The following is a 17,479-nucleotide window of genomic DNA, read 5'->3' as shown; positions in this document are numbered from 1 at the left end:
AAAAAAATATATATATATATATTTTTTTTTTTTTTTTTAATTTTTTTTATCATATTTCACTATGTCCAAAGTAGTACAATGTTACCATAGTAACATTGTACTACTTTGGGGAAGTTATCAGTATTTTTTTTTTTTTTTTTTTACACAATTTGCTTATAGCAAATAATTACTTTGCTATAAGCAAGCATTTATCTGAATGACATCGATTCATTCAGGGTTTTTATTTTTTATTTTTTTGTGCTTAGCTGTGATTTGGCCACAGCTAATCACATGACATGTGCATGTGATTAGCTGTGACCATTCACAGCTAGATAGTAGTATACAATGGATAGCATGAATGAAGCCATCCATTGTATACAACTGTCATGTGACCTGCTGTGATTGGTCACAGCAGGTCACATATAACAAAATTGGATGAAGCGCTCAGCATGAACATAAATCTACACTAAAATACCCCTTAAAATAGTAAATAATCAATAATAAAAAATACAATATATAAGGCCAAACTAATAATGTCAAAGTGACTAAGTGAGTGGTATCCCTCTAGGGCAGTGGTTCTCAACCTTCCTAATGCCGTGACCCTTTAATACAGTTCCTCATGTTGTGGTGACCCCCAACCATAAAATTATTTACCCAGTAATTATAATTCATGAGTGTCGTTTTACCTCCAATACTGCTGCTTTTAACACAGTAGCTGTGTTTAACAGAGTAGCTGCTTTCAACACAGCAGCTGCTTTCTACACAGTAGCTGCTCTTTACACATCGGAAATATGTGTTTTCTGGTGGTCTTAGGGGACCCCTGTGAAAGGGTCATTCGACCCCCAAAGGGGTCGCGACCCACAGGTTGAGAACCACTGCTCTAGGGAATTCAAAGTGACAAGTGCTCAAATATATATATATAGAAAATGTATATACAAAATATAAATAAATAAATAAAATAATAGTCCACAATGATGTGACAATCATTTGTGCTCAAATCAACACACAGTGCTTAAGAAAATTCATTCCATGCTGAATGGGTGCTCCTGGTGACACTCTATCGTTACCTTCCTGGAATGGCTAAAGTGCCTCCCCACCTCCTACATTTGACCCCTAAGGGCCACAAAGCTTTCTGGTATATTAATCCTGGGAGAGATCTCAACCTGGCTCCAATCACTTCACTGGATCCACTGACTCTATCAGGGTCCCCCTCGTGGGTAATTATTCCATCAGACCACTCTCCTCGCAATATGGACTCAGGTGTACAGGGCATGTATAAACAAAAAACAAACCTCCATAGTGCAACACCGTTTATTACAGCTTTAAAAAATGCCAAAGATGGACACTCACATGCTTTCCAGTACACAATAGTGGTTTCCCATATGCTATGGGTGTACTAGGGGATAAGGTGTACCAAGATGGCTTCAAACCGAAACCGGAAATACATCACCGCTCGATACCGGAAATGAGTCTACGCGTTACACCACGGACACGTGGCTTCTTCAGGATCTCCAGGATTAATATACCAGAAAGCTCTGTGGCCCTTAAGGGGTCGAATGTAGGAGGTGAGGAGGCACTTTAGCCATTCCAGGGAGGTCACGATAGAGTGTCACCAGGAGCACCCATTCAGCATGGAATGAATTTTCTTAAGCACTGTGGGTTGATTTGAGCACAAATGATTATTGCACTCAGATTGTCACATCATTGTGGACTATTATTGTTTTATTTATATTTTGTATATACATTTTCTATATATATATATATATATATATATATATATATATATATATATATATATATATTTGAGCACTTGTCACTTTGAATTCCCTAGAGGGATACCACTCAATTTTTTATATATATTTTAAATATATATTTGAGCACTTGCCACTTTGAATTGTTTGGAGTGATATCACGTATTATTTATCTGGTTAGCCACTGGGGGGCAGACCAGGAGTTTGTTTTCTCACATGTATGTATTTATGATATATTTATCTATGTATGTATTTGAGCACTTGTCACTTTGAATTGCCTTGAGTGACATTACTTATCATTTTTCACCTATCTGGTTTGCCACTGGGTGGCAGATAAGGAGCTTGTCCTTCACATTTATGATATTCCATTTATTTTCGTTATTATATATGAGCACTTAGTCACTTTGACATTATTAGGTTGGCCTTATATATTGTATTTTTTATTATTGATTATTTACTATTTTAAGGGATATTTTAGTGTAGATTTATTTTCATGCTGAGTGCTTCATCCAATTTTGTTATATATTTCATTGTCCTGTGGTATAGGGAATAGGTGTTAGCAGCTGGCATTAGCATTAGGTACTCCGTGGAGCGCAGGAGGACATTCTTTTATACAGCAGGTCACATGGTACTGGCAACAGGGCGGTACTCAGATCTGTCATCGGCCGTGTCCGAGGTACACGGCCGGTGACCGATCGCACCGCTGAGCGGCTCTGCAAGCGCGAACAGTGCGCATGTGCGGGAGGACGCCATTTGGTGTCCAACCCGGAAATGCAGTACATTTTGCCGGCCGCCTTTTGGCTATTGGCCGGGGGTGTATTGGTTAACATCCCTTGTGATCGCAATAGTCAGTGACAAGTCCTCTTCACTGAGACATCTATGCACTTGAAAGCTTCAGATCAAACACTGATCGTTTCAGTTCAAAGCTTTCTCTAGTCAGTAATGGCAGGTAAACAAAGGACCTAAACAGAAAGTGATGAAATACTCTTCAATTACGGTTTTGCTGAATGTCAGATTTACAGCTTTATAAATAACAAAATAAGAAGATGTGTTTACTTGCCGATAAATCAGGTGACTAGACTGGCCAGGCTAGTGTCTAGATTTCAAGGAATATTTATGAAAATAGAACACAATTATAGAAGATAATGTTAACTGAACCTTTCACTGGGAGAACATGGCTCTTGTTTTACAATAGGGAACAAAGGCTCGCTTTCAACTCCCTGTTCTTGCTTGAGCTTGAACAATTTCTGCCGTAGAATATCCTGGTGTCTCTCTCTAAGCCTGAAAAGGATAGAGGACAAAAATTAGATTTCAAAGTTAGGCACTTGGTTCCATTTTTAAAATTATGAAAGCAGTCATCCCTAACTCATAACAAAATAAAATAAAAGCGAGCGCTAATAAATCCTGAAGCAGCTGAAACACTGAAAAGGTAAACCATATGCCTTCAAAAATTTGATATAAAGTGGTAGTGTAGTGCTAAAAAATATAAACGACAGACTAATAGCATAAAAAAACGCACGTACATGATGGGTGCGCTTCTAACCATAAGAGTTAAAAACTATAGTGGTAATTGCAAATTGACCATATAAAACTTCTAAAACCAACTCAAAAGTGTTATTATTGATGCCAAACGCATGAAGTATAAGTATGAAATAGATGCGTAACACACACTATACTAATGAGTGCATAGTGACCATATAAAATAGTGAAATAATAAGTCCAATTCTGGATATTAATATTGATGCCAAACGCAAGAACGTGAAATGCATTCAAATCATAAGATGTCTTGAAATTTTATTTATTCTTTGGATGATATAATTAAATCCCAGTTTGCAGAAAGTCCACAGGTGCGTGTGCCAATATATATATATAAAGTGCGCACTCATCAGATGCCCTAATTAAAAGCGCGTTGTATCAAATATGGTGGATCAGTCGTGGGTCCCTCCACAAGGCGGTCCGAGGTGCAGCCTGGGGGTAGGTGGCCTTCCTTAGATGACAGGGTGCTTAGACAAGCCCGTATGAAATTATTTAACCTCTTCCAGGCACTGGGGGATTCACCAGGGATCACTAGGGGATTTAAAATGCTCGATGCGTAGCAAAAAGTAGGGATATTCCCATAGTGTAGCATTTCAGATAATGCTTTAATTGTAATCTTGTAAAAAATTTTAATCTCACTATTTTATATGGTCACTATGCACTCATTAGTATAGTGTGTGCTCTGTACATGTTATTAATGCATCTGTTTCATACTTATACTTGTTCATGCGTTTGGCATCAATATTAACACTTTTGAGTTGTAATTCCTAACTCATAGCATGTATACTCCTCTTGGGGCAGTGATTCAGTACCTAGCACTAGACCTATTTTTCCAGAACTAGCATGTAGCCTTATTAAAGAATCACTGCATGCATCAGAGCTGTCTGCCACAAGTATGTTTCTCTGTAAAGCTGGGTACACACTGTTTTTTTTAAGTTTAACCCACTGATGTTGGTGCAGCAATTTCCCCTGCTGTTCTATTGAATTCTAACAGAGGAAAGGCTATCCTGCCTAGATATGTAAAGTTCTCGGATATTTTGAAGCCATGAGGAAAAAACATTTTTTCCGATGGTTTTTTTTGTGGGGGGGGGATTGAGAAAAAAAAAAATCACCGTGGCGAAGTTTTACAAATTGAAAGTTGTTACACTGGGAAGGTGAAATGCAGTGTATATAAAAGTATAGTAATACCTCGGGGTATTCGTTCTGCAGGACTTTTCGTATAGCGAAAAATTCGTAAACCGAAACGGTTTCCCATAGGAATACACTGAAAACCAATTAATCCGTTCCAGAGGTCAGAAAAAAGTAAATGCTACTAAAATACCGCATGAGTTATTTTATCAGGTCGTGGTATTTTAGTAGTGACAACCATGTGTTAATGTTTCAGCTGTCAGTAGGGTTCCCCACTGACAGCTGAATGTAAAAGAATTTCCAGCAATTAAAAAAAATAATTTAAAAAACGGTGTGGGGTCCCCCCTCCCATCTATACCAAGCCCTTCGGGTCTGGTATGGCTCTTGAGGGGAACTCCCACGCCAAAAAAAAAAAAAAAAATTACGTGGGGGTCCCCCCAAAAATCCATACCAGACCCTTATCTGAGCATGCAGCCAGGCTGGTCAGGAAAGGGGGGGACGAGCGAGTGCCCCCCCTCCTGAACCATAGCAGGCCACATGCCCTCAACATGGGGGGGGTTGCTTTGGGTCAGGGGGACTCACCCCCCCAAAACACCTTGTCCCCATGTTGATGACAAGGACCTCTTCCCCACAACACTGGCTAGTGGTTGAAAGGGTCTGCGGGCAAGACTCCACTCCCGACGATGGGTTCCAGCCATCTGCTTCTAAGGTGGCTTGACAGTTCTTAAATATGTAAGGGGCGGGGCCACCTGGGGACATCACACAAGTGACCCCGCCCCTTACATATTTAAGAACTGTCAAACCACCGAAGCAGGCAGATGGCTGGAAGCCACCGTCGGGAGAAGATTGTTTTGGGGTTTAATTCTTTTTTCAGGTTGGCGGGCATCGTGATTGACGTTGGATGTATTGTGGGGGACATTTTAGTTTTTTATTTTAATAAAGGACTTGTCAAAGACCATGTCCTGTCTTTTTTCACACTACACTTTTTGTTTTTGAATGAGTAGGGGTACCATGTACCCCATAGTCATTCACATAGGGGAGGGGCCAGGATCTGGGGGCCCCCTTGTTAAAGCCCCCTGCCCACAGACTCCCACAACCACCGGCCATGGTTGTGGGGAAGAGGCCCTTGTCCCCATCAACATAGGGACCCCCCCATGTTGAGAGCATGTGGCCTGGTATGGTTTAGGAGGGTGGGGCGGGCGCTCGCTCGTCTGCCCCCCCCCCCTTTCCTGACCTGCCGGGCTGCATGTTTGGATAATGGTCTGGTATGGATTTTGGGGGGACCCCCCACACCATTTTTTTTTTTAAATTTTGGTGTGTAAGTTCCCCTCAAGATCCACACCAGACCCGAAGGGCTTGGTATGGATAGGAGGGTGGACCCCAAGCCCTTTTTTTTGTTTATTATGGTGCCGGTTCTTAAATGTAATTACCGTTTTATTTTTTCTTCACTATAGCTCAGAAATGCAGCTGTCACTTTCCCCCCAGCTAAAAGAGAGAAAGTTTTCTTTTAGTTTATTTCCCTGAGTTAAGAGAAAAAATTAGCCCCCCCCCCAATTTTTCCAGGCTTCCCCATCTCTAATACCACCCCTGTCAGAATTCACAGATCAGCGCTCGCAGCCATGTCCCTTCAAAAAGCTAGTCGTTAGACAGGCTTGTCAGAAAGACAGCTGTATACACTGATTTTTGGCCAGAGTGTACCCAGCTTCTCAATTTCCCACTACTTCCTTAAAAGAAAAGTCTTGGATTTAGTTTTTTTTGTTTTTTTAACAAATCATACTTAAAAATCTGTCCCCCTGCCGGCACTAAGGGTGAGGATCACACAACTGCTGATCGCTGAGTTCTCACAACTGCTCTTAGCAGAGAGCAGTGACTGTTAGTCACCGATGTCTGCTCTGCTCCCCCCGCACTCTGTGGAGTGCTGGGCTGTGAAGGGGGAGGAAGCAGCTCACTTGGGCTCTCAGCAGATCGCTGAGTGGCTGAGTCATGTGCCACTCCACACTCTAGGGTGGATCCCAAATTTAAAGTTGGATCTTTCCCCAGCCTGGACTGGCTGAGTGACGTCAGCCGACAGTGAGCTTCAGCCCGCTGTCGGCTGAAAACAGGTCACAGGAGAGCAGAGCGAACTGCACTCCTGTGATCCACAGGAGAAGTACAGCCAAAAGAGCATTGGCTGTACTTTTTCTTTAAAGTGTTGCTAAAAGCAAAATAAAAAAAATTACACGTTTTAGTCTGTCACTGGGATTAATCCTGCAGTCCTTATTTATAGGCGCCCCCTATAACTAAAGCCATTTTACCTGTTGATCCTACTGTTATTTTTCAACAGAATAAGCTGTACAGCAAAAGTGGAAGTTAGGGGGTTGAGACAAACCATTTACCACTGACGGGTTTTTAGAAAGGTCATCTACTGTTTATTTAGTTAAAACCGTTATCCCAAAAAGAAAGCAAAGTTGATTTTGTGAGAGAGTGTGGCCTGTCCACTTATGATGTTATAAGGAAAGCCTGAAATGTCAGGTGTGGGAAACATCAAAAGAGAACCAACAATCAAAAGCACAGATTAATGCTTCTTTGTTATTTTTGTTTTGTAGAATTGTGCACATTTGTACAAAAAATAAACACATGTAAAGAAATAAACAAAATTGGAAGGCTTGATTCACCTGGCTCTTGCCATGTAAGCACGGAGCTGTTGCAAAAGACTTTCCCAATATCCTATATCCAGGTTTGGTCCTCCTGCCTTTATTTTGCTCTCGATTCCTTGAGATATGACCTGAAGCTGGCTGTAAGTCTTCCCTTTAAAGACAGCTTGTACATCAGTGCAGACAGAAGCATTTACACCTTCTCGCCTCTCTCCTGGAACAGACAACACAACACTCTTAATGCATTTTCTGCAGTTTAAAGTAGAATTATGCTTAACCACTTGACCTCCAGAGGATTTACCCCCCTTAATGACCAGGCCTCTTTTTGCTACTTGGCGCTGCACTAATTCAACTGATAATTGCGCGGTCATGCAATGCTGCACCCAAACTAAATTTATGTCCTTTTTTCACACAAATAGAGCTTTCTTTCGGGGGTATTTCATCACCTGTGCGCTTTTTATTTTTCACGCTATAAACAAAAAAAGGCCAAAAATTTTGAAGAAAAACAATATTTTTTACTTTCAGCTATAAAAAATATATAGTAAACTCAAAGTTGGTTATAAATTTAGGGCAAAATGTATTCTGCTACATGTTTTTGGTAAAAAAAATCCCAATAAGTGTATATTGATTGCTTTGTGTGAAAGTTATAGCGTCTACAAACTATGGTATAGATACTGCAATTTACGCCATTTTTTTGCTATACAGCGCTGTGCTAGTTTAACGGGCAATTGCGCGGTCATGCAATACGGTACATAAATGAAATTTACATCCTTTTTTTTCCCCCACAAATTGAGCTTTCTTTCGGTGATATTTGATCGCCTGTGCGGTTTTTATTTTTTGCGCTATAAAAAAAAGGCTGACAATTTTGAGGAAAAAAAAACAATATTTTGGACTTTTTGCTATAAAACATGTCCAGTAAAAAAAATTTAAAAATCAAATTTAGTCATAAATTTCTGCCACAATGTATTCTGCGACATGTCTTCGCTAAAAAAAAACCCAATAATACGTGTAAATTAATTGGTTTATGTGAAAGCGTTTACAAATGGCGGGAAAGATACTGGGATTTTTAGGGTTTTTTTTATACTAATAATGGCGGCGATCAGTGACTTATGGCGGGACTGCGGCGGACATTCTGACATTGGGGGGTACTGACATCCCCAGTGACACCAATACAGTGATCAGTGCAAAAAAAAAAAACACTGACACTGTACTAATGGCACTGGGGAGGAAGGGGTTAAGTTTCTTTTTCAGGGAAAGGGTTAACTGTGTGAGGGGAGTGTTTTACTAGGGGGCGGGGGTGTGTACTGCAGGGAACACTGCTGATCGGGAGAGAGAAACTTTTCTGTCCCGATCAGCGTGTCCTGGAGCGGTCAGGGAACTGACAGAAAGCACAGCTGTGCTCTGTCAGCAATTGCCGCCGATCGCCGGGACATAGCCGGTAACGACCGGCTGTGACCCGGCGACTGACATCCGCGCCTGTGATCGGTGGGACAGGTATGGCGGCGGCGCGCCTTGCGCGCGCCCCCTACCTGTTTACAAAACACACGTTTTAAAACGTGCTTTTGCCCAGCCGTACCGCCCTGCCGCCGTATTTATACAGTGGCTGGGCGGCATGTGGTTAAAGTGTAATGCCTTAACCACTTGCCCTTCTGAGGATTAACCCCCCTTCCTGGCCAGGCCATTTTTTGCTGTTCGGCACTGTGCTATTTCACCTGGTAATCGCGCGGTCGTGCAATGCAGTACCCAAACAAAATGTATGTCCTTTTTTTCACACAAATAGAGCTTCCTTTTGGTGGAATTTGATCACCTCTGCGGTTTTGATTTTTTGCACTATAAACAAAAAAAATAAAAAATTTTGAAAAAAACCCAATATTGTTCACTTTTGGTTATAAAATATATCCAATAAACTCAAAGTTAGTCATAAATTTAGGCTAAAATGTATTCTGCTACAAGTCTTTGGTAAAAAAAATTCTCAATACGTGTATATTAATTGGTTTGTGTGAAAGTTAATGCGTCTACAAACTATGGTATATATTGGAATTTACGTAGCTTTTACTTTCTGACGGCCTATCACATTTCTTGAGGTACTAAAATGCCAGGGCAGTACAAACTTCTCCCAAATTACCCCTTTTTTGGGAAGTAGACATCCCAAGGATTTTGCAGAGAGGCATGTTGAGTCCATAGAACATTTTATTTTTTGGCACAAATTTTTTGAATATGACAATTTCATTTTTTTTTTTTTTTACACAAAGTTGTCACTTTAATGATATATTGCTCATGCATGCCATGGGTATATGTGAAATAACACCCCAAAATACATTCTGCTCCTTCTCCCGAGTATGGGGATACCACATGTGAGAGACTTTTTGGCAGCCTAGCTACATACAAGCCCCCACAATCCAATGACCACCTCCAGGCTTTCAAAGGGCATATTTCCTCATATCACTTCCCCACTACCCATCACAGTTTCGGATTCTCTAAAATGTCAGGATAGTACAAACACCCCCTCCCCCCAAATGATGCCTTTTTGAAAAGTAGACAGCCCAAGGAATTTGATAGGAGGCATAGTGAGTATTTTACAGATATCATTTTTGTCACAGGGTTTTGAAAATGAAAAAAAGAAAATAAAAAATAAATTTTTTGTTTTCTTTCTTCATTTTCCAAAAACATGTGGCAACAAATTAGATCTGCAAAACACTCACCATGCCTCTTAGCAAATACCTTGGAGTGTCTATTTTCCACAAAGGGGTCATTTGGAGGGGTTGCTTCTACTATCCTGGCATTTCAGGGCCAACATTAGAAGCTTATGCCACACATTACCCACTCTTGAAGACCAATACCGATACCTCACATGCATGGTGCAACCACTGTTTACATACTGGCACAGGGTCAACACTTGCGCACGCAGGGGGGCAAGAGTGCTTTTTTCTTTTTTTTTTTTTTTAGGTATTTGGATTTTTTTAATTTTTATTACACTGTCCCTTTCATTTTTTCTTTATCACTTTTAATGCTATCACAGGGAATGCAAATATCCCCTATATACTTCAATGGGCATTGTCATATATTCTTTTTTGCAAAATCTGGGGTCTATCAGACACTAGATATCTTCTCTGCCCTTATCAAAATCGGTGTGATCAGATGCTTTTCCAGTTTACAAATGGCGCTTTTTATATCCTGCACAACTGTGATGAAATGCTCGTAGCTTCCGATTTCTTAGACTATAGAGATGCTTGGAACCATTCTGGTCTCTGACCAGCTCTATGGTCAGCCAGCAGAACAGCGGAACTGCATTCAGGAGAGCCCAAGAAACTGTAGAAGGCAGCAGGAAGAGGGTGTCCCTTTCCGCTGCTCATAAAAACAATTCAGCAGCTAATTGGCCACTAGGATTGCTTTTACATGAAAGCTGACCACCAGTAGAAAAAAAACTATACCAGGATGATGCCTGTAGCTGCAGGCATCATCCCGGTATAACCCCTCAAAGTACAGTACATTGCTGGTCCATGTGGGCATATATGTAATAGCAGAGAACACAGGCATAAGATGAATTGGCTCTGTGGATCAACATGACCGCAATTCATTCTTTTCTGTAATGCCCATGTTAAGGGTTAGGCCCAAAAGAGTTTTAAATTCAGAGACCATGATAGGTTTCCATGCAAATTGTCCGGCAAGAGCTGAATTTGGGTGGGAAGCCATGTACTGTTGTGCGTATAAATTGCCTTGGCCCACAATCAATTGATACAAATCTTCTGTGAAAAACCGTGGAGGGGTTAAACGCTAGCGCTGACAGCGAACGGGGCTGATCCTGCTAACTCTGCGTTTTCATGAACACTATATAAAGGAGGCACTAGTATAGTTCTGTTCATGATCAATATATTAATCTGTACAAACACAAAACTAGAAATGGCGGTAATCAGAACCGCATGAGTGCGATAGTGTGCAGGCAATTCTAGCGCTAGCTGACCCTGGCTGGAAGGGACACTTACTGACCCTGATGCTATCTGATGAGGCTAGTGGTAGGAATACAGTGATCAGTGAAAAATTCTATATACTGACACTGTACTAATGGCACTGGCTGGGTGACAGGGTGACAGGGTGTAAAATGTAGTGGTGCTTTTACTGGACCGACGGGTGGGGGGTGCAGGTACAGTCACACCCCAAATTAGGAAGAGAAGCATTAATACATCTCTTTGCCAAGAACTGCTGCTCACGGGTAAGCGGTTGGCAAGTAGTTAAAAAAAAAAAAAAAAAAAAAAAATTTTTTTTTTAAACATTTTTATTATTTTTTTTGGTAATACTTCTATCAAAGTAGTACAATGTTACAACGCTAACATTGTGTGTGTGTGTGTGTGTCTCTGGGGAAGGGCAGGGTGATCAGGGATTTTTTTTTTTGTTTACACTTTGCTTTGCAGGAGAAATAAAGATCATTTCTCCTGCAATGCAAAGCTTGCTGTCAGAGTCTAACTCATTCATGAACTGCCATGAATGACTGAAGTTTTGAAAGCTCAGGATAGTGATCTGTGATTGGCTGGAGATGGTCACATGGTACAGGGTGCTGTGATTGGCCCAATGTATCATGTGACAGCTGTGGGCCAACCACAGCTCACTAGGAAGAGAAGCAGAGCTGTTATGAATGACATTGATTCATAACAGCTTTGCTTACGTAGTGATCATGTGATTGGTCCCATTCACCGGGATCTTCATTCTGACACAGCAGTCGCGGGGGAATGCAGAGCCCCCTTGTGTTAGCACAGCCAAAGCGACGTATGGGTACGTCACATTGCCTGTAGCTGCTGCCCGGCCACAGTACATTGCGGACGGGAAGTGGTTAAACTGTCCCCTCCCGCTACCTAAGCCTTATTCTAACGTGTGTAAGAAAGATTTGTATACTTACCTATTTTCAGGACAATCCATATTGGTCATGTGATTTGGCTCCCGTGTCAGCCAGCTTTGCTGCAGGGGAGAGATAGCACCAATATAATAAGCCTATGGGTGATGTCACGCTCCCAGGCACTACAGGTCATTGTCGGAGCACCCTCCACTCTCTGCAAACGGCGCTAACACGTGAAAGAAAAAACATAAAACCAGACTAAAACTCAATCTCAATATATCATAATCTAATGTATCCCTAAAATAGATACGTAAGAGTCCCAGTAAATAGCCAGTCACATGTAAAAATAGAAGAAAATTATAACTTTATTGAAAACTTAGAACATACAAACACTCACTGTCTGGCCAATAAAAACCACTTGTAGTTCCTTATCTCAGCATGTATGTAGGATGGCTGGCACTTGAAGTACCATATCTCAGTACGTCTGTGAGCTAGCTGGCACTTGTAATCCCATATATCAGTACGTCTGTGAGCTGGCTGGCACTTGTAGTCCCATATCTCAGCATGTATGTAGGATGGCTGACACTTGTAGTCCCATATCTCAGCATGTATGTAGGCTGGCTGGCACTTGTAGTCCCATATATCAGTACGTCTGTGGGCTGGCTGGCACTTGTAGTCCTATATCTCAGCATGTCTGTAGGCTGGCTGGCACCTGTAGTCCCATAGCTCAGCAGGTCTGTGGGCTGGCTCGCACCTGTATTTCCACATTTCAGCACATCTGGGGTTTGCTTGGGGTTGGTAATACCCACATCATGGTGGTGGCGGTTGTTCCAGCTACAGAGCAGGCTAGGTGGTGCACGTGCAAGGGCGGTGGGTGCTGAACTTCTTGGGTTGTGACACAGGAAGCTACTGCCTTATCTAGAGGCTGGCTCTCTCTCTCATGTTGCAGCTCTGTGGCTAATGCAGAGGCTGCTGTGTCTCTATGAGCTCCACCTATTTACCTAATCACTTTGCTGCTCCAGCCTGGGTCCTTCTGCTGCTCTGCTCCCTGTAAGTCGTTTCAGCGGTTTGCCTTGGATGCATGCACATGTATTATGACTCTAAGATGTGGGTTAGGTTATATCCTCCTTAGGCTGTTGCTAAAGCTCCAGTTTCAAGCGCTGAAGATCTAATGAAGAGTTTTTTTTTTTTTTTACTTTATTTGATATTTATGGCTACTTTTCAAAAACGTACTATCTGCATACCTTTTTGGCAGAAAGAAGACTCCAGCGTGGAATAAAGCATCTGCCAAGAGCCTGGTCCAAAACACACAGGTTGCTTCACCAGGACAGTCCAGGGTGGATTAAACATCCACCAAGTGGTCGTTCTAGGACAGCGTCGCCAGTGGACCATTGCAGTCATACGGAAATGCGATGAGGAGAATCACGACACAAAAAACCTTTCAAGAAGAATAAATTCTCTGGCCAGCACAGAAAAAGGTCTTCTATGTCCTCCAGAGCCTCTTCTCCAACCCACCCTGAAGTGGGGCTATTCAGCTGAGGCATTGTGAGGCAAATTGGTGTGCACATCCTACCTTAGGTAGGGGGCACGTGACAAAGCTGCAGATGCACAAGTAAAAATATACATTAGAGACGCAGCAAATAGAGTTCTTCACCCAAACGATTAAATGTCCATAACTGAGTTTCAAAGTTACCCATTTTGTCAAAGGGATGGCAAATTCTGGAATATAGTTCCCAAAGTAGACGCCTCTTTACAGAGATGGGCCCACCACATAACACTTCCACTTGAAGGTTTGGTATCTTTTAGGGATCCAATGGACCGCAATATTGATACAGATCTGAAGAGGATGTACACTGTGGCGGGACCGTCCCCTATAGCCCTTAGAGTTTGGGTGGCAGAAATTGAGTCCTGTGGTTCAGGAGAAGAGCAATTCTTCAGGATAGCTGTGGACTTCATTGCTGAAATGGCAGTGGATCTAATCAGGATGACAGCAAAATTAATGGCTCACACAAGTAACACTAAAAGAGCCTCATGTCTAAAGTATTGGTCTGCTGACCATGCCTCTAAACACAGCCTTTGCTCGATTCCATTTGATGGGAAGCTCCTTTTTTGCAAGACCTTTAAAGCGGTCATTCAGCAGGTATCAGGGAAGTCAGGTCTCATCCTGCAGAAGAGATGGCAACATCAGTCGCTTTCGCTTTGAAAATCATTTCAAAGAAGCCAGTACGTACAGGCCTGTTGGGCCATTTTATAAGACATTGGAAGAAAGTCAGTGCAGTATTTCCCAAGAAAGTCAAGTCCAAATCAAGCCAGCCAGTTAAGTCTTCCGACAAGGCCTGCAGAAGGTGTCTCCGCCCAGCCCTCTCAAGTGGGAGCAAACTTGCCTCTATTCATCGAGGTGGAAGAAGTGGAGGATGTTTGAATTTGCAATATCATCCAAAGTGAATCCAAAAAGGCCCCTCTGTATTACTTCGTGGGAACTCGGGTACCGATGTGTCCAGAGAAATTGAATTGTTTGCACGCATATACAGTCAGGTCCATAAATATTGGGACATCTACACAATTCTAACATTTTTGGCTCTATACACCACCACAGTGGATTTGAAATGAAACAAACAAGATGTGCTTTAACTGCAGACTGTCAGCTTTAATTTGAGGGTATTTGCATCCAAATCAGGTGAACGGTGTAGGAATTACAACAGTTTGCATATGTACCTCCCACTTGTTAAGGAACCAAAAGTAATGGGACAGAATAATAATCATAAATCAAACTTTCACATTTTAATACTTGGTTGCAAATCCTTTGCAGTCAATTACAGCCTGAAGTGTGGAACGCATAGACATCACCAGATGCTGGGTTTCATCCCTGGTGATGCTCTGCCAGGCCTCTACTGCAACTGTCTTCAGTTCCTGCTTGTTCTTGGGGCATTTTCCATTCAGTTTTGTCTTCAGCAAGTGAAATGCATGCTCAATCGGATTCAGGTCAGGTGATTGACTTGGCCATTGCATAACATTCCACTTCTTTCCCTTAAAAAACTCTTTGGTTGCTTTTGCAGTATGCTTTGGGTCATTGTCCATCTGCACTGTGAAGCAGCGTCCAATGAGTTCTGAAGCATTTGGCTGAATATGAGCAGATAATATTGCCAGAAACACTTCAGAATTCATCCTGCTGCTTTTGTCAGCAGTCACATCATCAATAAATACAAGAGAACCAGTTCCATTGGCAGCCATACATGCCCACGCCATGACACTACCACCACCATGCTTCACTGATGAGGTGGTATGCTTTGGATCATGAGCAGTTCCTTTCCTTCTCCATACTCTTCTCTTCCCATCACTCTGGTACAAGTTGATCTTGGTCTCATCTGTCCATAGGATGTTGTTCCAGAAATGTGAAGGCTTTTTTAGATGTCGTTTGGCAAACTCTAATCTGGCCTTCCTGTTTTTGAGGCTCACCAATGGTTTACATCTTGTGGTGAACCCTCTGTATTCACACTGGTGAAGTCCTCTCTTGATTGTTGACTTTGACACACATACACCTACCTCCTGGAGAGTGTTCTTGATCTGGCCAACTGTTGTGATGGTGTTTTCTTTACCAGGGAAAGAATTCTTCGGTCATCCACCACAGTTGTTTTCCGTGGTCTTCCGGGTCTTTTGGTGTTGCTGAGCTCACCGGTGCATTCCTTCTTTTTAAGAATGTTCCAAATAGTTGTTTTGGCCACACCTACTGTTTTTGCTATCTCACTGATGGGTTTGTTTTGTTTTTTCAGCCTAATGATGGCTTTCTTCACTGATAGTGACAGCTCTTTGGATCTCATCTTGAGAGTTGACAGCAACATATTCCAAATGCAAATAGCACACTTGAAATGAACTCTGGACCTTTTATCTGCTCATTGTAATTGGGATAATGAGGGAATAACACACACCTGGCCATGGAACAGCTGAGAAGCCAATTGTCCCATTATTTTTGGTCCCTTAACAAGTGGGAGGCACATATGCAAACTGTTGTAATTCCTACACCGTTCACCTGATTTAGATGTAAATACCCTCAAATTAAAGCTGACAGTCTGCAGTTAAAGCACATCTTGTTTGTTTCATTTCAAATCCATTGTGGTGGTGTATAGAGCCAAAAATGTTAGAATTGTGTAGATGTCCCAATATTTATGGACCTGACTGTATACAGGAATTGTTAACAGCTTAAGCTATTTTTCCTGTACCAAGACAAGAATGGGGTGAAGACATATATTCCTCTTTGGTTCTAGTAATCAAGTCCTCAGGCGCCTTCAGACCAGTTCTAGACCTGGAATATCTGAATTCCTCTATGAAGGCCCCTCCTCCTTTCAAGATGGATTCCTTGGAGACCATGATTTCAGTAGTAAAAGTCAGAAACTGGCCTCAGTGCATTTGGCAGGCACCTATCTGCATGCCCCCATAGTTCTGTCTCATTATCGCTTTCTAAGGTTTGCCGTACAAAGGGCACTTTTCTAGTTCATTCTTTGCCATGCGGGTTTTGCACTGCTCACAGGACCTTCACAAGACTGCTGTCAGCCATCATAGCTGTTCTGAGACTCAGGGATCTAAAGATATTTCATTACCTCAATTACCTCCTTCTGTTGGCCCCATCGAGGAGTCTTCTGATGGATCATGTGTTTCTAACCTCTAACATGCTCAAAAATGCTTTGGGTAGATAATCAACTATCAAAAGAGTCAATTGCAACCAATGCAGGTCCTGCAATATCTTTTTCCCCCAGAACAAAGTCCAAAAAATCCAGACTCGGATGAGGGAAGTAATGAACAGGACTTGATTATTTGCAAAATAATTGCATGCAGTACCTGGGCCTTCTGTTATCAACCATCCCAGTTGTTCTTCGGATCAGATGCTGGAGAAGGAAGTTTCAGTTCAGTTTCCTTCACCAGTGGGATCATCATGTATTGAATTAGAAGACCATCATACCAGGTCCTATAGCCTGTTATTAACCTGGTGGATGGTTTATGCGCAGTGTCCCTCTCAAGCCTCCAGAACCAGGCTGGTGGGTTGGGGGAGCCCACAGCTTTGGTCACCAAGTTCAAGGTGAAGAGGTGGACTACACAGATTTCCAATCTGCTGTTAGTAGCTTCCTGATTCACTCTGCTAACACTTCAGTATCTGTTACGCAGAAAAGTGAAGGTGTTTTCAGAAAATCAGACTACAGTGGCTTACTTGGCCTGTTAAGAGGGCACCAGAAGCTTGCCTCTCCTGAGAATAGCCTGTCAAATCTTCCTTGGAGCAGAAAGAAATTTAGCCCTGCTTCATACCTCCAGAAACAGAGAACATTCTGGCAGATCAGAATCAGAGTTTTGTAGATCACAGCAAATGGGGCAGCAATTCGAGCACCAGGACAGAGGAAACACCCACAAAATGACCCAGTTTTGGAAAGCAAACACTCCAACATATTTTTTATGAGGCATACTGAGTCTTTTGAACATGTGGAAAGAAAATGAAAACGTATTTTGTTTTTACACAAAATGCACTGATGGGTGCTGATGAGGGTGCATTGATGGGTGCTGTTGAGGCTTCACTTGTGGGTGCTGATGGGGGTGCACTGATGGGTGCTGACGAGGGTGCACTGATGAGGGTACACTGA

At 42.1% G+C, this 17,479-nt stretch overlaps 1 protein-coding gene across 2 annotated transcripts in view; it reads right to left on the bottom strand.

Annotated features, from left to right (window-relative positions):
- The window catches only part of CACTIN (cactin, spliceosome C complex subunit), a 201,940-nt gene that overhangs the window by 57,504 nt on the left and 126,957 nt on the right, over positions 1-17,479 (bottom strand). Inside the window, exons 7-8 of one of the 2 annotated variants that reach the window (XM_089694313.1) lie at positions 7,049-7,241; positions 2,889-3,011 (exon numbers count right to left, since the gene is read on the bottom strand). In XM_089694313.1, coding sequence (XP_089550439.1) covers positions 2,889-3,011; positions 7,049-7,241 — 316 coding nt within the window. The remainder of the gene's footprint in view (positions 1-2,888; positions 3,012-7,048; positions 7,242-17,479) is intronic. The other variant, XM_089694314.1, reaches the window with a different exon arrangement.

The sequence above is a fragment of the Staurois parvus genome, unplaced genomic scaffold (genome assembly GCF_062004578.1).
Source record: "Staurois parvus isolate SC_StPar_1 unplaced genomic scaffold, SC_StPar_1.0 ptg000659l, whole genome shotgun sequence".
NCBI classification, from domain to species: domain Eukaryota; kingdom Metazoa; phylum Chordata; class Amphibia; order Anura; family Ranidae; genus Staurois; species Staurois parvus.
The sequence above is the reverse complement of the archived record's forward strand: the minus strand, read 5'-3'. Positions and strand labels throughout refer to the sequence as shown.